Source organism: Rhinoraja longicauda, chromosome 2 (genome assembly GCF_053455715.1).
Source record: "Rhinoraja longicauda isolate Sanriku21f chromosome 2, sRhiLon1.1, whole genome shotgun sequence".
In the NCBI taxonomy this organism is placed as follows: domain Eukaryota; kingdom Metazoa; phylum Chordata; class Chondrichthyes; order Rajiformes; family Arhynchobatidae; genus Rhinoraja; species Rhinoraja longicauda.
In genome coordinates, this window is record NC_135954.1 from 98,589,535 (window position 1) to 98,613,471 (window position 23,937).

General features: G+C 45.2%; 1 protein-coding gene across 1 annotated transcript in view; it reads right to left on the minus strand.

Annotated features, from left to right (window-relative positions):
• Nucleotides 1-23,937, minus strand: part of ptprn2 (protein tyrosine phosphatase receptor type N2) — a 669,963-nt gene that overhangs the window by 342,727 nt on the left and 303,299 nt on the right. Inside the window, exon 11 of the mRNA XM_078424921.1 lies at nt 5,625-5,704. Within this exon, the coding sequence (XP_078281047.1) occupies nt 5,625-5,704 (80 nt within the window). The remainder of the gene's footprint in view (nt 1-5,624; nt 5,705-23,937) is intronic.

The window sequence follows — 23,937 nt, forward strand, 5'->3', positions numbered from 1 at the left end:
ACTGTTTCCCCCTCCCCCCACCCCACCAAATTTCGTAACACAGACCTTGATAAACATGAAGATAAAATTTTAACCAGGACTTTAAAGGAACAAAAAACGTCAAATTTCAGGTCAGCAAAAATAAAATGCTGGAGGATCTCAGCAAGTCAAGCAGCATCAATGGGGGGGAAATGGACAGATAACTTTTCAGGTCGGGTCCCATTTTCAGACTGATAGGGTCTTAAGAAAGGATCCAACTAAAATGGCACCTGTCCATTTTCTCCCAGGCGATGCTGATCTGTTGAGTTCCTTCAACAGGATTGACTTTTGTTCAAGACTTTAGCATCTGCAGTCTCTTGTGTCTGAGTTTCAGACCACAGGATAAGTTCTCTACTTACTGTATGTAATTAGTTCCATGAAATATGCAGGAAGGAACTGCAGATGCTGTTACACCGAAGATAGACACAAAATACTGGAGTAGAAGGAATGGGTGACGTTTCGGGTCGAGATCGTTCTTCTGAGGAAGGGTCTCGTCATCCACCCTGCCTGTCCCGCTGAGTTACTCCAGCATTTTGTGTCTAAATTAGTTCCATGCATCAGGTACCTGCCTGCTGCACCAGATGCTGGACTTGTATTTCAAAGGGAATAGAGTCATAGAATCATACAGCAAATAAATGATCACTATTCAAATTATCACAAACATGATTATCACTATCTTTATAAGGTGATTAAGTTGAATGTCTACAGCATAACATTAACATCAGCACATTCCACCCAAGCCTCAGGGGCAGACTAGTATCTTTGTTGGTTTAAAGCTGCTGGGAACAATGATTAATGCTCTGGTTTTCATACTCTGATTGTACTATCAACCTGGAGTATGCTTCCCAGCCGTGCTTAGGTGATACAATAGCCATTTTTCTTGTCATGGCTACAAAACGATTAATTACTAAATACATCAGGTCATAAGGTCTAGAACAAGGGGATGGCAAGTGATAACAGAAAGACACAAAATTGCTGGAGTAACTCGGCGGGTTGGGCTCCAGCATCTCTGGAGAAAAGGAATGGGGGATATTTCAGGTTGAGACCCTTCTTCAGACTGAGAGTCAGGGGAGGGATAAACTAGTGGTATGAACTTTTAGTGGGAGAGGGGTGGCTTTAATAATCAAGGGCAAAAGTCACTTTAATGATGAGAGGACATAGAGATAAGTAAACAAGGAACATCTCCCATTCAACAATTGAGGAACGGGAAAGTTTGTTCAGGATAATTTTCGATTGCAGCATGCTCTAGAAACAAGGGGGCAGACCAGATTAGATTTAGTTGATTAGTGGTAAAACAGGGCAGTACGCTGGCACTGCAGTAGAGCTGCTGCCTTATAGCGGCAGAGACCTGGGTTTGATCCTGACTACGGGTGCTGTCTGTTTGGAGTTTTTACGTTCTCCCCATGACCACGTGGTTTTTCTCTCGGTGCACTGGTTTCCTCCCACACTCCAAAGACGTACAGGTTAGTAAGTTCATTGGCTTCAGTAAAATTGTAAATTGTCGTAGTGTGTAGGAAAGTGTGTAGGGGTAATTGCTGGTCGGTGTGGACTCGGTGGGCCGATGAGCCTGTTTCCACGCTGTATCTCTAAAGTCTAAAGTATAGAGCAAGTTGGTGGCAAGTGATGAAAGAAAAACGTTTGATAGGCCTTTAATCATCAAGGACAAAAACCATTTTAATGATGAGAGGACACAGAGATAGATAAACAAGGAACATCTCCTATTCATGAACCGAGGAATAGGAATATTAGTGCAGGATAATCTTCCATAGCAACATGCTCTCGAAACAACCAGAGGGCAGGCCAGATTGGATTGAGTTAATTAGCGATAAAACGGCTTTAGTTAAAAAGCCTAAACTGTTTGTGTATTCGACTGACAGCAATCCTGACACTATCAAACTCAATGAAATGCTCAGAGGTGCGAAAGGAGAAAGATTTAGGGACCATTTAGGACCTGTTATTTTACCACGGGCAGCCTCTGTCTTTGTGCATTGAAACTGAGCCTGCCATCTCAGGTTGAGACACCTAACCTGCAAATGGGTGAAATCACAGTGGATCAGTAGGAGATCTGTATTCATACCTAGCGCAGAAACAGATTACATTCAGAGTGATCCAGAGTACTCGCTGCCAAGAAAAAGGAACACAGCGAGACGACCAAAGAATTAAGCCACGGCATAAAACTTAAAGAAAAGAAAAATAAATTAAAAAAGGCAGATATTAAATCAGATCCCTGCAAAACTGGCAGAGGTACGGAGAGCAGCAAAAGATAACTGAACAGATGGTAACTGAACAGAGGGAGCAAGAAAAGAAAGAGTATAAAAACCAGCCTAAGATTTGCTCGCATTTGCATCCGGGAAAACAGGGTGGTGTTCAGGAACAATGTGACCCACCTAGCCCTGAATCCCCCCAAAAATGGAATTGTGGCATCGTGGAATTGAAAATAAGGCAGAAATATTGAACGGCTGTTTGGTAGCAGTTTTTTTTTAGCAGAGGAGAGGTTAGGAAACCGAACATGTCAAGAGAACCAATACCGATTGACCAATTGACCAAATAGGATAACAGCAGCGAAGAAAATAATGGTGCCAAAAGACCAGTAAATTCCCAGAAGTGGCAGTTTAATTCCTAGGATTTTGTAGGAGCTATAATTTTCCTGGATTTTTGAGATTCAAAAATTAGTCCTTTGGATTAGTTTATTGAGGGGGAAGGGGGAGGCCGAGGATTGTGATACAGTGAGTTTGATGCACGTTATCAGACTTTCCAGGGTCATCAACTAGAGATAGTAAACTTGAAAATCTTCAGTCATTCATAGAGGAAGTATGGATCAGTCATGACTGATGGCCTCATTTGCAGCTGCATAGGAGATTGGTGAGACCACACCTGTTATGTTATGTACGTATCTGGTCACCATGCTATAGGAAGGAAAACATGGCTGAACTTTTCGAAAGAATTACTAAAGTGCACAGGTTCAGCTCAACAGATGACTTTTCCCATGGATTTTTGGAATGTTCAAGTAAAAATTTGTTACAGTTGATTCACAGAGTTGAAGATAATTAACCGATCTAGCCAAGAAACTGGAAGTGCAGTAAAAGATGAAGAGTTGGAAAAGTGGACAAATATTCACAGTGGCAGTTTTGTGGCAACCATGACAAAAACAGAATTTCAGGTTATCCGAGGCCGACATATTGATGCTGTGTCTCTTTCTACAGGTGCTGCCTGACCTGCTGGGTGTTTCCAATACCTACTGTTTCTATTTCACATTTCCTTTGTCTGAATTTTTCATCGATTTTCAAGATGAGATTATGGTTGTCCTTTCAGCATCCGTAATGGAGCTGCAAGTCTTAACAAGAATAACGAATGATTTAGATGTTGAGATATGGTAAGAGTTTAATTCAGATGAATGTGAAGTTTGCATTGTGGCAGGGCAAGACTTGCACAGTTAATGAGGGGGGCCCTGTGTGGGGAGTGTTGCAGAAAAGAGACCCAAGGTACAGAGGTTCTTGAAGGTGGTGACACAAGTAGACTGGGGTGGTAAAGAAGGCACTTGTCATGCTTGCCTTCATAGGTTAATGTACTAACTGGAGGAGTTGAGGCACCATGTTACAGCTGTACAAAACGTTTGCAAGGTCAAATTCGGAGAACTGTGTACAGTTCTGGTTCCCCCTGCTAAAGGAATAATCCCAATAAATTGGTGTGGTGTGTACATACAAAATGAGCTGCCTGACAAAGTGGTAGAGGTGAGTACAATTATGATGTTTAAAAGACAACTTGTTCAGGTACATGGATAGGAACGCTTTGGAGAAGATTCTGCACCCAGAAAGGAAGGAACTGCAGATGCTGGTTTACACCAAAGATAGACCCTAAATGCTGGAGTAACTCAGCGGGACAGGCAGCATCTCTGGAGAGAAGGAATGGGTGACGATTTGGGTACAGGCAGATAAGATCAGTTTAACTTGGCACAAACATTGCGGGCTGGAGGAACAGCCCACTCCTACAGGTGTGTTGTCATCTATTTTTCCTGGCGCCATGCGAAACGATGTTAAAGGAAGCGATCAATGGCCAGACAGTATCACGGCAGCCACTGCCGGTCCTGACCCAAATTGGCTCTGAGGTACAGATATTGTTGCCGTGTCTTCAGCTCGCCTGCTTGCAATTGGCTTTGCCATAACGCTCTGCCATCTTTCTATTAAAAACTGCCTAGAGGGAAAAAAATCTTCCAACTTTCATTTCCAAAATACATTTTTTTTGTTTCTACATAGGAAGGAACTGAGGATGCTGGTTTATATTGAAGATAGACACAAAATGCTGGAGCAACTCAGCAGGTCAAGCAGGATCTCTGAACAAAAGGAAAAGGTGACGTTTCTTTCCGACCCGAAATGCCACCTATTCCTTCTCTCCAGAGATGCTGCCTGACCCACTGAGTTACTCCAGTTTTTTGAGTCATACATTTTCTGTTCATGGATCAGCATTGGTGCAGAATGTCACAGCAAGTCCAACTCCTATGCTCCCTGCAGCCCACCCCTCCCAGCTCCATCACAGAGACAGGGATAATCTCGCGGGAAATATTCCGTCCCGACCATTCGAGCCAGGTGCTGCTCTTTAAAATGGCACCATCGGCATTTGCCATTGAGATGAACAACCTCTCCTTCGGTGACCTTATAGTCTGCATATTATCATCTTCAAAGCCCACTCATAATTTTCCTCTAAGCACGTCGCACGGAGGAGAGATTTCACTATTCCACGCAAATCAATCCTTCTCTCCAGAGATGCTGCCCGACCCGCTGAGTTACTCCAGCATTTTGTGTCTACCTTCGATTTAAACCAGCATCGGCAGTTTTCTTTCCAACTATTCTATGCCTCTCGTAATTTAAATCTATCCCTTCTACAAACAATGAAGTCACGGATGTGTTAATTGACTCAGCGCTGCTACACTTCAATTTCCAATCTGTGGCATCGGCCTCTTGATGGTCTCTTCCATTGAATGTCAATTTACTTGCACGTGTTTGACTCTTGGTAGTGGGGGTGTGGGTGGGGTGCAGTGGTAGTTGGGGGTGTGTGGGGTGCAGTGGTAGTGGGGGTGTGTGGGGTGCAGTGGTAGTGGGGGGTGGGTGGGGTGCAGTGGTAGTGGGGGGTGGGTGGGGTGCAGTGGTAGTGGGGGGTGGGTGGGGTGCAGTGGTAGTGGGGGTGTGTGGGGTGCAGTGGTAGTGGGGGGTGGGTGGGGTGCAGTGGTAGTGGGGGGTGGGTGGGGTGCAGTGGTAGTGGGGGGTGGGTGGGGTGCAGTGGTAGTGGGGGGTGGGTGGGGTGCAGTGGTAGTGGGGGGTGGGTGGGGTGCAGTGGTAGTGGGGGGTGGGTGGGGTGCAGTGGTAGTGGGGGGTGGGTGGGGTGCAGTGGTAGTGGGGGGTGGGTGGGGTGCAGTGGTAGTGGGGGGTGGGTGGGGTGCAGTGGTAGTGGGGTTGGGTGGGGTGCAGTGGTAGTGGGGGGTGGGTGGGGTGCAGTGGTAGTGGGGGGTGGGTGGGGTGCAGTGGTAGTGGGGGGTGGGTGGGGTGCAGTGATAACACAGTACAGCTTCTTCACACAGATTTCATGTACAGGAGTGAAAGCAATATTCTTACCTGCAATGTCCACTACATCAGCCGTTGACAGGTTTCGACCATTGACATCAACTTGGAAGGTCACGGCTGGTCCTATCACACTGGAAGATAATTAAAAGTGATGATAAGTTTTAGAATAGGCTCCTAGGCGTGATACGGATATTAAGTAGGTGGTGAGCAAGATACAGACTTTAAATAACTCGCTGCGCCGATCACGTTAAAAATAAGCTTTGTATTAATTCTTAGAAAATCAGTCATCATTTCTATTGTAAATAGTTCACTTTAAGTGGTTCTGCCATATATCACAAGATCATGAGGCATAGGAGCAGAATTAGGCCATTCGGTCCATCCAGACTGCTCCGCCATTCAATCCAGGCCGAGCCATTTGTCCCTCTCAACCCCATTCTCCTGTCTTCTCCCTATAACCTTTGACGCTCTTACTAATCAAGAAACTATCAATCTCCACTTTAAAACGACCCAATGATTTGGCCTCCACCCGTCTGTGGCAATGAATTCCACAGATTCACCACCCTCTGGCTGAGGAAATACGTATAAAGAATGCATTACCTGGTCATGATTAATTGGGTTGTTGGAGCATCCTGTGCACAAATTAACTACTACATTTGCAACTTCATTGCAGACGCAATAAAAGCCGGTAGTGGGCCGTAAAGTATTTTGGGACATCCCTCGCAAAGGCAAGTCCTTGGAAGGATAATATCTAGGAGCAACCAATGGCTACCAGACCTCACACGTCACCACAGCAAGTCCTGCAGGACTGATTCAAAATAATTTAAAGTGCTACAAGACTGGGTGATGGTTTCACTGAACACCTTCGCTCAATCCGATTAGACCTACGTGATCTCCCGGTTACTACACACTTTAACACCCATCCCATTCCCATACTGACCTTTTGGTCCAGGGACCTCCTCAACTCTCAGGGTAAGGTCAAACACAAATTAAAGGAACAGCACCTCAAATTTCGCTTGGGCAGCTCTCAACCCAGCCGGTTGACTCATGATTTCTCTAACTTCAAGTAACCCTTGCTTTCCCTCTCTCCCCATCCATCCCCCCACCCTAGTTCTCTGACTAATTTCATTGTCCTCCTGATTAGGTTTACTGTTGTTACCTTCCCCTCAGCCAACAATGAACAATTCTACATTCCCTTGATCATCTGTCATTTTTAGTCCTTCGATCTGTTTTCACACCTTGCCCTTCCATATCGCTAGTTTCACTACCCCTGACTCTCAGTTTGAAGTAGGGTCTTGACCCAAAACGTCACCCTTTCCTTATCTCCAGAGATGCTGGCTGTCCCGTTAAGTTACTCCAGCATTTTGTGTCTATCTTTGGTGTAAACTAGCATCTGCAGTTCCTTCCAACACATTTTACATCTTGTGCTTGATTTTCAATGAGAGGAATGTATGCTTAGCCAGAGTTAGAAAGCATGGAAACATGCCCTTTGGGTCCAATTCAAGGTGCCTTTTGGAGTTGCCTTTCCTTTTAACTCTCCCTTCCACTCCCAAATTCACTTCTTAATCTTCATCCTCCTGTTCTGTCCAACAAAGCTACGCATAAGTGTAAGGAACCACACCTGCTCATTCAATGTGTCAAATGGCACCCTCCGGACTGAATCTTTAGTTGTACTATCATCGATTTAAACAGCAGGCAAACAGGCCCTATGGCCCAACTGATCCATACTGACTCGAAGAGCCGAATGGCCTACTCCTGCATCTATTGTCTATTGACCACTGTGCCTTCCTGAGCTAGTCCCATTTGCCTTCATTCAGCCCATATCCCTGCTAACTTTTCCCATCCACGAACCCGTACACATATTTTATAAACATTATAATTGCACCACATCTACCACTTCCTCCGGGGAAGTTATTCTAATGATACAGCCCTCTTTGTGTGAAGAACTTGCCCTAACGGTGCCCTTCAAATCTTTCACCTCTCAGCCTAAAGCTACCTCTCTAGTTTTGGATGCCCCATCCTGGTGGAAAGGCTGCAACCATCCATCTCATATACAACCGCCATATTTTATATGTGTGGGAAGGAACTGCAGATGCTGGTTTAAACTGAAGATAGACACAAAAAGCTGGAGTAACTCAGCAGAGGAGACAGGATCTCTGTAGAGAAGGAACGGGTGACATTGCGGGTTGAGACCCTAGCGCTCCTTCGCTGGTGTCTCCTTATACCTCATGCCCCTCATCCAAGTAACATGCTTGGGGATTTTTTCTACTGGATTGGATTGGTTTATTATTTACATGTACTGAAATATCATATCATATCATATCATATATATACAGTCGGAAACAGGCCTTTTCGGCCCTCCAAGTCCGTGCCGCCCAGTGATCCCCGTACATTAACACTATCCTACACCCACTAGGGACAATTTTTCACATTTACCCAGCCAATTAACCTACATACCTGTACGTCTTTGGAGTGACAAACTTTGTTTTGCGTGCTCTCCGGGCAAAATTATATTATATAGGAGTATAATCAATGCATACATGAGAACAACAGGCAGCGCAATAGGAGAAAGGGAGCGGTGCAGAATAAAGTGAGCAGTCACAGAGATAATGCAGATAAAACAAAAAGTATAATGAGGTACATAGGGAGATCTGGAATATATACTGAATTTATGAGAAGATCCTGTACCCTATCCAGCTTCATGACACCCTTCCTACAGTACGGTGACCAGGACTGGTCATTTTTGATTTTTTAGATTTAGAGATACAGCGCGGAAACAGGCCCTTCGGCCCACCGAGTCCGTGCCGACCAGCGATCCCCGCACATTAACACTATCCTACACACACTAGGGACATTTTTTACATTTACCCAGTCAATTAACCTACATACCTGTACGTCTTTGGAGTGTGGGAGGACACCGAAGATCTCGGAGAAAACCCACGCAGGTCACGGGGAGAACGTACGAACTCCGCACAGACGGCGCCCGTAGTCAGGATCGAACCTGAGTCTCCGGCGTTGCATTCGCTGTAAGGCAGCAACTCTACCGCTGCGCCACCGTGCCGCCCTAGGTCATGTTGACCTTTTGGTATAATGGCGCCAAAATCTGCTGACTCTTGCGTATGGACTCAGTGGGCTGTTTCCATGCATGGAGTACTTATTCAGGGATTATTTTTAAGTATAGCAATAATTGAGTTTAGAGACACAACGCGGAAACAGGCCCTTCGGTCCACTGAGTCCGAAACCGAAGATCTCTGAGAAAACGGTCGTGGGGAAAACGTACAAACTCTGTACAGACAGCACCCGTAGTCGGGATCGAACCCAGGTCTCTAGCGCTGCAAGGCAGTAACTCTACCACTGCGTCACCGTGCCACCCACTAATCTCGCTGATCTATATGTAAAAAATATATTTCACTGCACCTTTGTACAAGTGGCAATAAAAGAACCATTGACCATTGAACTACACCACACAATATTACAGGTGTGGTCTCACCAACATCCTACACAGCTATAACGTGATGTCCCGAGACATATACTCAACATTATATCCAATGATGAGTGTTGAGTACATGACTCAAGTGTTGAGTGTTGAATACGAAATGTCTGTCGCCCAGTGTCACTACTTTCGTGGGAACTAAGCACTTGCACCCCTCGGTCTCTCCATTCTACCCCCATTGGGGCCTTCCATTCATTGTGTACAATCCTCATGTGGTTTGACTTCCCATAATCATCACTTTGCACCTTGTCTGAGTTAAATTGTACTGAACATTTCTAGATCCACTTTGTCAGATGATTGTGATCCTGTTATAGCCTAAGACAATTTTCTTCACAGTCTGAGGAAGGCACAATGTGCTGGGGTAATTCAACGGGTCAGGCAGCACCTCTGGAGAACATGGATAGGTGACGTTTCAGGTCCAAAACATGGACCCTATCTATAAATAAGCACAAAATGCTGGAGTAAATCAGCAGGTCAGATACTCCAGCATCTGGTCTCTATCTTCAGTGTAAACCAGCATCTGCAGATCCTTCCTGGACACATCACCTATCCCTGTTCTCCCTGACCTGCTGAGTTACTCCAGCACTTTGTGAATAATATTGTAATTCAGCATCTACAGTACCTCGTTTCTACATTTTTCTTTCTTCACTGTCCACCAGTTTTGGTGTCATCTGAAAAATTGCTAATCATGCTACCGACAATTCCCATCCAAATTGTTAGCACATTATAACAAACAACAGGAGACCCAGCATCAATCCCTTGTCAGTAACAGACATGAGGAATATGAAGAACTCTTGTTCAACAGACGTCTGGAGATGGCATTTGTCTTTGTTGCATTTACTGTTTGAGATCAATAATGTATTTTTAGACAAGCTCTTCAGGCCATAAAGATATGTCCAATAAATAGAATTCAGGTGCTTACATCCCAAGAATAAATGAAAAAGGAAAGCTGATTAATGGAATCAAGAACTGCCAATTTCACCAGAATGTATAGAGTTTGCACATTTCTACGGCAGCCTTCATGGTTCAGACTAGCTGCAAAGCCAGGGCATAGCTCCATTAAAGCCTGCTTTACTTTGAGCACTGAGAACGGAGCTGTGCAAACTGACAGCCTTGATCAGCAAGAGGAGAAGAAAGATTGAAAATAAATAGAATATGGGTTTGCTGAGTTGAAGAGCCACAGTTTGGTTCAGTCAAGGGCACAGAGTGCGGGAGTAACTTAGCGGGTCTCTGGAGAACATGGATAGGAGACGTTTCAGATAACAAGACTCTTCTCCAGACTGATTGTTGAGGTTGAGGTGGGGGGGAGAAGAAAGATGGAAGAGGAGAGAGGCAGAACAAAGCGTGGCAAGTAATAAGTTAGGCCATTTGGCCCATCGAGTCTGCTCCACCATTCGATCATGGCTGATCTATTTTTCCCTCTCAACCCCATTCTCCTGCCTTCTCCCCGTAACCTTTGACACTCTTACTAATCGAGAACCTATTGGTCTCTGCTTTAAAAATACACAATGTCTTGGGGTGAGGTAGAACAAAGCGTTGCAAGTAATAACTGGCCACGGGCAAGGGGGTGGGGGGGGGGGTTAATAGGCAGGTAGGCTTGGCGCAGCCAAGGACATCCACAGCTCCAATGAATTGAAGTACTCGAGCGCAACATGGTTTAACGTCCTATTTTAACTCTGCACACATTTTTTCTGTGCCTTAATAATAATAATAATATATTCCTTTATTTGTCCCACACCGGGGAAATTTACCCTTAAGGTCCTGTTTAACTGCTCACCACATAAACGAGTCTACATCTCAGACTCCAGTGGTCAGAGTGACTCCACAGGTCACCAATCATTCAGCCGCAACCATGAAAGTCATTCGGTTGACGTAATGTGACCTAAAAGAATAAGCACTTTAAGAGCACAGACTTTAGCATAATATATTTTAAATACAAGCAAAGGGTAGATGCCAACAGGGAGGATGAAAAGTTGAATATAAGGGGCAGGACAGTGCCACGGCTGGCTGGTGGAGCTGCTGCCTCGCAGCAACAGAGACCTCCGTGCTTATCTTTCAATCAAGTCAATAAAAGTGTTTTTTACAAAAGTGAATTTTATAAATACTTGAAGGAAAAATGATTTGCAGGGTTATGGGGAGACTATAGCCGTGCAAGCCTGACTGTGCAACACAATCAGGGGCCAAAGGGCCTGCTTCCATTCTCTAACATAACACCATTGAACCATCGCTTAGAAGACTGTACGCTGGAAGAAAGGCTTTCCACACTGTGTGACTCAATGACTGACTGCCACCATCTTACTGCCACAGCCCATTTCTTTGCATCAGCTCCATTGCACCATATTTCCACTGAATCTTCACAATTACAAAAGGGTTTTAAGGCAATGGATTTAAGATCGCAGCAATTTACCAAGGAATACAATGCACCCAATTTCCCACCTACCTTTTAGGCATCATCTTAATTTTGTGTCCCACACTTGGGTTCGATTTTGGAGATACAGCGTGGAAACAGGCCCCTTGGCCCACCGAGTCCGTGCCGATGAACCATCGCCCTACACTAGCCCAATCCCGCGCATTAGGGACAATTTACAGAATCCAACTAAGCTACAAATTCACACATTCTTAGAGTGTGCGAGGAAACTGGAGCACCCAGTGAAAACCCACGCAGTCACAGGGAGAACGTGCAAACTGCATGGACAGTACCATAGTCAGGATCGAACCCGGCTCTGTAAGCCAGCGACATTGCCACTGTGCCGCCACTGGCTTGCCCCACTGCTGAACAATTTCTTCTCAGCCATTCTTTTGCAATGCCCAACAATTCTATGTGCCTCCATTACAGTCACCCTTCTTCGGTGGAGGAATAACCCTGCTGTCATGTGGAAATCAACATCTTCCCCTTACATCAAATAAATAAAGAACAATATATGGATAAACATTGCCTCAAAACAAATGTCAGATGAACCGGTCCTGCTGAGCCGGATGGTCACATCGCACAGTGAACCGGCACAGATCTACTTGCACTTTATTCTGTTTTAAAACTGTTCCAATTTGTTTCATTGGGTTGTTTAAATTAATACTGACTAGCTAATTAATTTATTGCATCGTATGGGAGGCGCATTCCCAATCTCGTTGTACCCCTGTACAATGACAATAAAGATATATTGATTGATTAGTAGGACTGGATGTTACAATCCCTAAGGTTTGCACTACAATTGACTGGTGTTGTTCTTGGGGATGACCACTAGGTGATGTTGCTACCATTCAGACACATCTTCAGTTGTGTACCTCAACGTCACTGGGTGTTTCGGCCTTTTATCACAAGACACCCTCAGTCGAGGCAGGCCCACCGCAGGGTGATCAGACCTGGGTGCGAGTCTTATGGTTAGCCGCTAGATGGTCACGTGGCAGCCAGACAGTACCTTTTCTTTTCAGCCACAGCCAGTGACTGCTCCGTTCGGCGGCATTTGCAAGTTCTTTGATTGCCCTCCTTTGGGCCTGCCCTCTGACTCCTACTTCCCTCAGGAGCCTTGCGGTGGAACTGGCTACAAAGCCCCTGCACCCCACCTCCACTGGACGCACTCTTACACTCCAACCTCGCTCCTCTGCCTCTACTGCAAGGTTGGAATATCTCTCAGCCTTTTCCTTTCAAATGCCTCGTCCACAGCCTCCTCCCAGGGCACCGTCAGCTCAATGATGAAAACACGCCGACAGGAGCTGGACCAGAGGACGAGGTCTGGTCGCAGGTTGGTAGCTGCGATTTCAACTGGGAAGGAAAGCCTCTGGCCTAGGTCAACCCGCATTATATATGTATTGTATAAAAAAATGTAGAATCTCATGTTATGGGGAGAAGCCAGGTTGAGAGGGAACAATATGTCAGCCATGATTGAATGGCGGAGTCTGGCCGAATAGCCTAATTCTTCACCTGCTCTTTCTGGTCTAATATATTATGAAAGTCGGGCTAAGAAGCAGGTCTGAGTAACAAGGGGTCTCAATCTGAACCAAATGAGAATACACTGTCTGCAGATGTTATAATCTTATTGAGTATCTCCAGCATTTTCTGAAAGAGGTTTAAATATCAGTGGTGCAATTCATCTTTGTGTGAGTACATCCTCTTGGATGTGTCACAGCTCAGGCCACTGGGTTCATCGAAATTCAAGCAGCAATTATTGAAGGTGGCGTTTTGTCCTGAAATAGCTGCAAACCAGCTAAACCGGGCCACAGGTGTTGTGTTAATATCTCTTTTTACAAACAGCTTCTGAGGCTTGCTGGATCGTCTCACCGATTAAAACGTTTCCTCAATTGTGAAACTCACCTTTGCAAAAAATGGACATTAGAACACTTGTTTTTCATTTTGCTACTTGGCGAAATTAAAGGGTTAGGATTTACATCAGTAATTTAAATTTATACCACACCATAATAATGAGATAGTCACCTAAAGTGCTCTATGTATCTTCACGAATGCATTTGTGATCTTGCTACACAGTATGAGCAGAGGACAGTTTATATTGGATTATTTTTGAAACCATCACTCCTTTAACTCTTCACATCTTCAATTCATCAGCCAAACCTATGAATGTTAACTGGAAAGGGGCTTTTAAAGCAGCTTCCCAAAGATACTCTTTTCCACTAGTATCCCTTTATTTTTCCCTGTGTTGCAAAAGCGCTTTTAGGTTTTTTTTAAACCTCATTATTTCCATAATAACTACAATGCACAGTGTCTTTTATCCAGAGTAGGCGATTCATGGGGGAAAGATTTAATAGGAACTTGAAGGTCTACTATATCCACGCAGAAGGTGGTCGGTATATGGCACAAGCCATCGGAGGAAATAATTGAAGCAGGTCCTATAATAGCAGTTAAAAGACTTTTGGACAGGGAAATTGATAGTGAAGGGTCTCGAACCGAAACGTCACCCATCCCTTCTCTCCAGAGATGCTGCCTGTCCCACTGAGTTACTCCAGCATTTTGTGTTTACTTTCATTTTAGAGATTGGAAAGGTTTAGAGTGATATGGGCCAAATGTGGGGACATGGGAATAGCTTATTCGGGTATCTTAGACCAAGGGACCTGTATCCATATTGAATGACTCTGACTTTAATCCACTCAAAGCAAAACACACTTGAGAGTGACTATACTTGGAATCAAGGCAACATTTGACCAAACACAGCATCATGGAAACTTGGTATATATTAAAATAAAGAAAACTCTGGATACTGCCAGGTGCTTGTAATATCTTCTGTTTTATTTCTGGTCAATATGAGGTAAGTGGATGTCAAGGGAGAAGAAACACCACACTGGTTGGTGTCTTGACATGTACAGAGGAAGATGGGTATGTTTTTGTTAATAATCGCACAATGCTTATTTCATTTGCAAAACCTCAACAGTTGAACAACAGTCATGGACAACAGTCAGTCATGCCCCGTTAAGTGGCAGATAACATTCATGCCACAAAGGTGCCAAGCCATTACTATCACCAACAGGTTGGCACATTGACGCAGCGGTAGAGTTGCTGCCTTACAGCGCCAGAAACCCAGGTTCAATCCTGACTGCAGATGATGTCTGTACAGTGTTTGTACGTTCTCCCTGTGACCGTGTGGGTTTCTCCAGCTGCTCCGGTTTCCTCCCACACTCCAAAGACGCAGGGCCGTCTTAACGCATGGGCCTGATGGGCACTTGCCCGGGGCCCCACGAGCATAGGAGCCCCATGCTGATCTGTGTATGTTAAGTGACTTGCAATAAATAAATACTACTTTAAAAATGTAGGTTCAATAAGTGCTTTTTTCGCAACATTTTCGGTCACTAAGTGCTTCTCACAGCATCTGTAAGTGCTTTTCGCAACAATGTAGCACCCTAAGTCCATCGCTAAGTGCTTTTCGGTAAGTGCTTTTCGGTAAGTGCTTTTCGCCGGCACGACAGGGGGGGGGGGCTGGTAGGGAAAGGGGGGTGGGGGAGAGTAACGGTAGGGGCCCCAGTACACTGCTTTGCCCGGGGGCCCATAATGCTGTAAAAACGGCCCTGCAAAGACGTACAGGTTTGTAGGTTAATTGGTTTCAGTGAATTGTCCCCAGTGTGTCGGATAGTGCTAGTGTACGGGGTGATCGCTGCAATTAAGGTAACAATGAAACTCAAGACATCCTCATTGTTCTGGTAATAAAGAGGAGAAAAATGAACAATTCTTACTGGGAATGAGCAGTACAAGGGAGGTGAGTTTAGAAACCTTTCCAATATTTGGCTTTCACAGTCTCCTGATGAGTGCAGCAGCAACAACTGTTTAGACACTCATCCAAGGCAAAGCAGCCCACTTGACAGAAACCCTGTCTACCATCCTAATCAATCACTCCCTCCATCACTGATGCACTACGACTAAAGTGAGCACCATCCAAAGATGCAATGCAGCTACACACCAGTTCACATTGAAATGTTATGCCAACCCCAAATCATGTGGTGGCAATACCCTCACCAGAAGGACTTCAGAAGTTCAAGATGGTGGTTGACCACTAGTTTCTCAAGGGCAATTTGGGCGGCTTAAATGCTGGTCTCACCAGCTGCACCCTGATCCACACAAAGACCCGGCGGGCTGCGCGGCTGGACGTAGAAAGACCCAGCGGGCCGCAGCTTGTAAGGAGGAAGTTGCCAACCCTGGCCCCTGTTCATCCCCTGAAGGCCAGAGAACCAGAGAGGACGGAGCAGGCGATGACAAAAGTTTCAATAGAGATGTGCATGTTGCGGATGTCTTCTACTATGAAGACTGACACAAACAAATCTGCCATTTCTTTATTCCCCAGTGCTACTTCTCCAGTGTCTTTTTTCCAGCAGTCCAGTGTCTACTCTTGCCTCTCTCCTACTCTTTATATATCTGATGAAACTTTTGCTATCCTCTTTTATATTATTGGCTGGCTTACCTTCATATTTTATCTTTTCTCCCATCTTTTCTCCCCTTATTGCCTTTTTGGATACCTTCTGTTGTATTTTTTAAAAAAGGAATACATGCATCAGAACAACGGAGTGGACATGCAAAGCTGTCCGCATACAGTGTTCCGTCTGACAATTTAGTAAATCTTACTGAAAGCACTGAACTTTAATTGTCTGTAATTCCTACTTATTTTTTTCATATTGCAATATTACATTCACTCTGTAAATGTACACTGTAGGCTGCAAACAACTTTGGGAATCCCAAAAGGTCACTGTTTAAACATGACTCTGCCTTTATCACGACAGGTATTTAGCAGCGCGGCACTTAGCTATTTATTTATTTGCAAGGAGGCATTGTTTTCCCATGAAAAGCAACTTATTTTTGCATGGCGCTGGTACTTCTGTTTGAGAAATGGAACCCAGCCACGTGCCACATGTAAAGAGAGTTGTCCTTGTACAGGACAGAGGCCCCAGTCACATCTGTGGACAGACCTGTCAGCATCAGTGCCCCCAAGCTTCTGCACGTTTTCAGTGTAACTCTACCCCCTAGTGGAAGGTGACAATTCAGCATCGTGTCATCTTGGCAATCCTCGTTAAAATATATCTTACATCCGCTTCTTTTTCGTGCCCCAATTGCAAAATAAATCTTTTAGCTGTCTCAATGTTTCAAAGTGTTCCAAACACTTGTGGGAGTAATCTCCCACAATTCAATAGTTACTTAGTTACTACATTTGGTTGGTTGTTTAACCTGGCTGTTCTAAATCGTCCTTCATATAGATTTAGTTTAGTTTAGAGATACAGCACAGAAACAGGCCCTTCCGCCCACTGAGTCCGCGCCAACCAGCAGTCCCTGTGCACTTGTTCTAACCTACATACTAGGGACAATTTACAATTTTCACCTAAACCAATCAACCTACAAACCTGCATGTCTTTGGAGTGTGGGAGGAAACCGGAGCCTCCGGAAAAAACCCTCATGGTCACGGTGAGAACGTACAAACTCCGTACAGACAGTACCTGTAAATCAGGATCAAACTCTGGAACTGCAAGGCAGCAACTCTACCGCTGCGCCACCATGCTGCCCAATGAGAATCGGGGGTGGGGGGCTATGTGGTTGATGGGTGTGTGGGATGAGATTGATAGGGTGCTCCATGAGCTAGCATATGCTGAATGGGCTGAATGGGCTGAATGGCGTCTTTCGGTGTCCCAAGGAAAGAAGACGAGACCGATGGTGCTATCTTGACTCTACCAATCAATCAATTTACAGAAAGCAGCTGGAATTCCAGTTACAGTTGTGATGCAAGAGAAGTTGAAAGGTATTGAGAGTAATGAGGCAGTAACTGTCTGAAGAAGCTGAAAATAAATGAAGTTGATTGTGCAAAGTGGAGTTTTTAAGGATGTGGGCATGCTGTGCAGCAACAACGCTAATTATCAGAAGCCAAGAAAAACAGTTGTCTTCTACGTCTAGAGTTTGTGGGCAAGTATGAATAAAACAAAATGCCAGTAACAAATGTCAATCACCACCTACTACAAGATCTGATGTTGAGAGAAAAAAATCAATGCATACAAAAAGATTTTGCAAAAGCTACATGGTGATCACAGTGACTAATACCATCCAGAATTATAGATTTATTTTGTCAGATCATCTATTGAAAAAAAAGGTTGAATGTACAAGAGATTCAAATGCTCCAATTATGTTACTTTCGCTGCAACATTAAAAGCTTCAAATGCAAACAAAAAGGTAAGAAAAACACAATTTAGTCAATCCTAAAAAGAAAATAAAGGGTAACTTATCATGCAATGCTTTTATTTTAGACAATAGACAATAGACAATAGACAATAGGTGCAGGAGTAGGCCATTCAGCCCTTCGAGCCAGCACCGCCATTCAATGCGATCATGGCTGATCACTATCAATCAGTACCCCGTTCCTGCCTTCTCCCCATACCCCCTCACTCCGCTATCCTTAAGAGCTCTATCCAGCTCTCTTGAAAGCATCCAACGAACTGGCCTCCACTGCCTTCTGAGGCAGAGAATTCCACACCTTCACCACCCTCTGACTGAAAAAGTTCTTCCTCATCTCCGTTCTAAATGGCCTACCCCTTATTCTCAAACTGTGGCCCCTTGTTCTGGACTCCCCCAACATTGGGAACATGTTATCTGCCTCTAATGTGTCCAATCCCCTAATTATCTTATATGTTTCAATAAGATCCCCCCTCATCCTTCTAAATTCCAGTGTATACAAGCCCAATCGCTCCAGCCTTTCAACATACGACAGTCCCGCCATTCCGGGAATTAATCTAGTGAACCTACGCTGCACGCCCTCCATAGCAAGAATATCCTTCCTCAAATTTGGAGACCAAAACTGCACACAGTACTCCAGGTGCGGTCTCACCAGGGCCCGGTACAACTGTAGAAGGACCTCTTTGCTCCTATACTCAACTCCTCTTGTTACGAAGGCCAACATTCCATTGGCTTTCTTCACTGCCTGCTGAACCTGCATGCTTCCTTTCATTGACTGATGCACTAGGACACCCAGATCTCGTTGAACTCCCCCTCCTCCTAACTTGACACCATTCAGATAATAATCTGCCTTTCTATTCTTACTTCCAAAGTGAATAACCTCACACTTATCTACATTAAACTGCATCTGCCATGTATCCGCCCACTCACACAACCTGTCCAGGTCACCCTGCAGCCTTATTGCATCTTCCTCACAATTCACACTACCCCCCAACTTAGTATCATCTGCAAATTTGCTAATGGTACTTTTAATCCCTTCGTCTAAGTCATTAATGTATATCGTAAATAGCTGGGGTCCCAGCACCGAACCTTGCGGTACCCCACTGGTCACTGCCTGCCATTCCGAAAGGGACCCATTTATCCCCACTCTTTGCTTTCTGTCTGTTAACCAATTTTCTATCCATGTCAGTACCCTACCCCCGTCTTTTATAATTGACTCCAGCATTTTCCCCACCACTGATGTCAGACTAACTGGTCTATAATTACCCGTTTTCTCTCTCCCTCCTTTCTTAAAAAGTGGGATAACATTTGCTATCCTCCAATCCACAGGAACTGATCCTGAATCTATAGAACATTGAAAAATGATCTCCAATGCTTCCACTATTTCTAGAGCCACCTCCTTAAGTACTCTGGGATGCAGACCATCAGGCCCTGGGGATTTATCAGCCTTCAGTCCCATCAGTCTACCCAAAACCATTTCCTGCCTAATGTGGATTTCCTTCAGTTCCTCCATCACTCTAGGTTCTCCAGCCCCTAGAACATTTGGGAGATTGTGTGTATCTTCCTCAGTGAAGACAGATCCAAAGTAACGGTTTAACTCGTCTGCCATTTCTTTGTTCCCCATAATAAATTCCCCTGCTTCTGTCTTCAAGGGACCCACATTTGCCTTGACTATTTTTTTCCTCTTCACGTACCTAAAAAAACTTTTGCTATCCTCCTTTATATTATTGGCTAGTTTACCCTCGTACCTCATCTTTTCTCCTCGTATTGCCTTTTTAGTTAACTTTTGTTGCTCTTTAAAAGAGTCCCAATCCTCTGTCTTCCCACTCTTCTTTGCTATGTTATACTTCCTCTCCTTAATTTTTATGCTGTCCCTGACTTCCCTTGTCAGCCACAGGTGTCTCTTACTCCCCTTAGAGTCTTTCCACCTCTTTGCAATAAATTGATCCTGCAACCTCTGCATTATTCCCAGGAATACCTGCCATTGCTGTTCTACCGTCTTCCCTGCTAGGGCCTCCTTCCAATCAATTTTGGCCAGCTCCCGCCTCATGCCTCTGTAATCCCCTTTGCTATACTGTAATACCGACACTTCCGATTTTCCCTTCTGCCTTTCCATTTGCAGAGTAAAACTTATCATGTTGTGATCACTGCCTCCTAATGGCTCTTTTACCTCTAGTCCCCTTATCAGATCAGGATCATTACACAACACTAAATCCAGAATTGCCTTCTCCCTGGTAGGCTCCAGTACAAGCTGTTCTAAGAATCCATCTCGAAGGCACTCTACAAACTCTCTTTCCTGGGGTCCATTTCCAACCTGATTTTCCCAGTCTACCTGCATGTTGAAATCTCCCATAACCACCGTAGCATTACATTTTTGACACGCCAATTTTATCTCCTGATTTAACTTGCACCCTAAGTCGAGGCTACTGTTTGGGGGCCTATAGATAACTCCCATTAGGGTCTTTTTACCCTTACAATTTCTCATTTCTATCCATACTGATTCAACATCTCCTGATTCTATGTCACCCCTTGCAAGGGAATGAATATCATTCCTTACCATCAGAGCAACCCCACCCCCTCTGCCCACCTGTCTGTCTTTTCTATACGTTGTGTACCCCTGAATATTCAGTTCCCAGCCCTGGTCCTCTTGTAGCCATGTCTCAGTGATCCCTACAACATCATACTTGCCCATGACTAACTGAGCCTCAAGCTCATCCACTTTATTTTTTATACTACGCGCATTTAAGTACAACACTTTAACTTCTGTATTTACCTCCCCTCTCACATCGTTCACAATTGGCCCTGCCCTTAATTTCTTTTCCGCTCTAGAACTTCTGTTCCCATTCTTCCGAGAGTCTTTTGCAATATCTCCTGTATTCCCTTTTACCTCATCTTCATATTCACAATTTGTTAACCCCTCCCTCCCACTACTTAGTTTAAAGCCACAGGTGTCACACTAGCAAACCTGCCTGCCAGAATGTTTGTCCCCCTGCTGTTAAGATGCAACCCGTCCCTTTTGTACAAGTCACCCCTAGCCCAGAAGAGATCCCAGTGGTCCAGAAATCTAAATCCCTGCTCTCTGCACCAGCCCCTCAGCCATAAATTCATACCCTCTATCTCTCTGTTCCTGGCCTCACCAGCACGAGGTACCGGTAGCAGTCCAGAGATAACCACCTTCGACGTCCTACTTCTCAGCGTTTTTCCCAACACTCTAAACTCCCGCTGTAGCACCTCCTTCCTCTTCCGCCCGACGTCATTCGTGCCCACGTGCACAACGACTTCAGGTTGATCGCCTTCCCTCGCTAGGATTTTCTGAAGCCGGTCTGTGATGTGTTGAACCCTGGCACCAGGGAGGCAACAGACCATCCTCAAGTCCCTCCTGCTGCCACAGAATCTTCTATCCGTCCCTCGGACTATGGAGTCACCGACCACTACGGCTCTTCCAGACTTCGGTCTCCCCTGTCGTGTATCCTTGCCAACAGGTCCGCCACTCGGACTGGAAACGTCTTCTGCCCCGACAGTTCCCAAGAGGGTATACCTATTTGCAATAGGCACAGCCACTGGGGTCTCCTGTAGTCCACGTCCACTCCCCCCGGAAACAGTCTCCCACCTTCGCTCGACCTGGACCCTTGGCGTGACAGCCTCACAATAGGTCCTGTCGAGGAAACTCTCGCATTCCCGGATGGCCCTGAGGTCATCCAACTGCCTCTCCAACTCCACCACACGTCCCTTCAGGAGCTGCACCTGGACACAGTTCTTGCAGGTGTAGCTCCCAGAAGCTCCCGTGACGTCCCTGTCTTCCCACATCCTGCAGGAAACACACCGCACCAACTTTTCCGCCATCACCTTGTGCCTATAACCAGCTCTGGCTTAAAACAATGGTATCCTCCTCACCTCAGCCGAAGACTCGCAGCCAAAGACTCGCACTTCCCTCACTGGGCTGCACCCTTTTGTGAGCCTTGCTTATATCACCAATTTAAATTGCCTGATTGTCCAATTTACCTGACTTCTCACTTAAACTGCCTGTTGAACTGTGATTAGCACTTACTTTACTGCTCAGCCAACGGGCGTCCTTGCTCTGCTCCCGGACTTTTCAAATTGACTACTACTTCCTTTTGGCGCTCTTTTTAAACTGCCTGTTCAACTGTGATTAGCACTTACTTTAGAAGGGTCTCAACCCGAAACGTCACCTATTCCTTTTGTCCAGAGATGCTGCCTGACCCCTTGAGATCCTCCAGCATTTTGCGTCTATCTTCAGTGGGAACCAGCATCTGCATCTCCTTCCTACACAGGAGTTCCCAATGTAGGAGTTGTAATGTAGGAACTGGGTCCATAAACAGCAGTGCGACCATGAGAGAGATGGCGATTCTATAAATGTGATATTGGAATAAATTTTATATAAGAAAATAACTGCTGATGCTGGTACAAATCGAAGGTATTTATTCACAAAATGCTGGAGTAACTCAGCAGGTCAGGCAGCATCTCGGGAGAAGCATCTCTCGAGATGCTGCCTGACCTGCTGAGTTACTCCAGCATTTTGGAATAAATTTTGGTCAACATTATGAAGAGCTTGTCTGGTCTGCCGTGATCAACCTTTTTTAGATCCACCCCGAAAGATAGACAGGACATCGCAGGGAAAGAGAGAGTCACTGGCAGTACTTCCTACTGCACTGGTGCCTCAGTCTTGCACCTTTTCTCGGTGCATTGCATCAAGTTTTGCATCTTTATTTCTTGGAAGCGAAGTATCTGCCAACTAAATATAAGAATATTAAGGGGTTGGACATGTTAGAGGCAGGAAAATATGTTCCCAATGTTGGGGGAGTCCAGAACCAGGGGCCACAGTTTAAGAATAAGTGATTGGCCATTTAGAACGGAGATGAGGAAAAACCTTTTCAGTCAGAGAGTTGTAAATCTTTGGAATTCACTGCCTCAGAGGGCAGTGGAGGCCAAGTCTCTGAATGCATTCAAGAGAGAACTAGATAGAGCTCTTAAGGATAGCGGAGTCAGGGGGTAGGGGGAGAAGGCAGGAACGGGGTACTGATTGAGAATGATCAGCCATGAATACATTGAATGGTGGTGCTGGCTCGAAGGGCCGAATGGCCTCCTCCTGCACCTATTGTCTATTGTCTAAAATGTCTGCAGTGACAATGGGGATAGGGAAAAGAGGGGGTGGGGGTGGTGAGAGGAGGGAATAATAGATTGGGAGGGGGTGGTGGGTCGACTTTATTGCACCTGGATGAGTCAGTGCAAACCAGCATTGAATCTGGGCCCCTCAGGCTGTATTTTCTGTCCCGTTTGATGTCTTGTTCCTCAGGCTAAATATTTTTTTTGTCATTGTTTTAGTTAAGATGATCAGTGATGTTCAGGGACAAGGCAATATCTCAGTGGTGGGTCAGTAGGGGTACAAACCATAAATATTCAGCTGGGGACAAAAGAGACTGAACAGAGGCAGATATTCAACTGGAGGTTTCCTGAACTCAGAGGATCATAAAGGTGATCTCTCTGTCACCAGGTTTCTGCCATCTTTTTAACTTTGTTGACTTGTGAGCAATTATTTCTTTCTTCAGTGTGCTCAGTGCCTATCACAATGGCTGAACGGTGTTGTTATTAATGCTGTCAGAAACCCAATGCCCGGATTTCCCAGCCAAACCCTTCCATGTCTCCACCACCATCCTGTCCAACAATCGAACAACATAGGACGGGCCCTTCGGCCCAAAATGTCTGTGCCAAACAGGATGCCAAGTCTGAAGAAGGGTCTCGACCCGAAACGTCACCCATTCCTTCTCTCCAGAGACGCTACCTGACCCGCTGAGTTACTCCAGCATTTTGTGTCTATCTTCGATTGAAACCAGTATCTGCAGTTCTTTCCTACACATGATGTCTACTTATCTACCTGCACATAATCGATATCCCTCCAGTCCCTGCATATCCATCTGCCTATCCAAAGGGATTTTATTACGTATAGTTCTGGTCCCCTCATTTGAGGAAGGACATCCTTGTAATTGAGGCAGTGCAGCGTAGGTTCACGAGATTGATCCCTGGGATGGAGGGACTGTCATATGAGAAAAGATTGAAAAGACTAGGCTTGTATTCACTGGAGTTTAGAAGGATGAGAGGGGATCTTATAGAAACATATAAAATTAGAAAAGGACTGGACAAGCTAGATGCAGGAAAAATGTTTCCAATGTTGGGCGAGTCCAGAACCAGGGGCCACAGTCTTAGAATAAAGG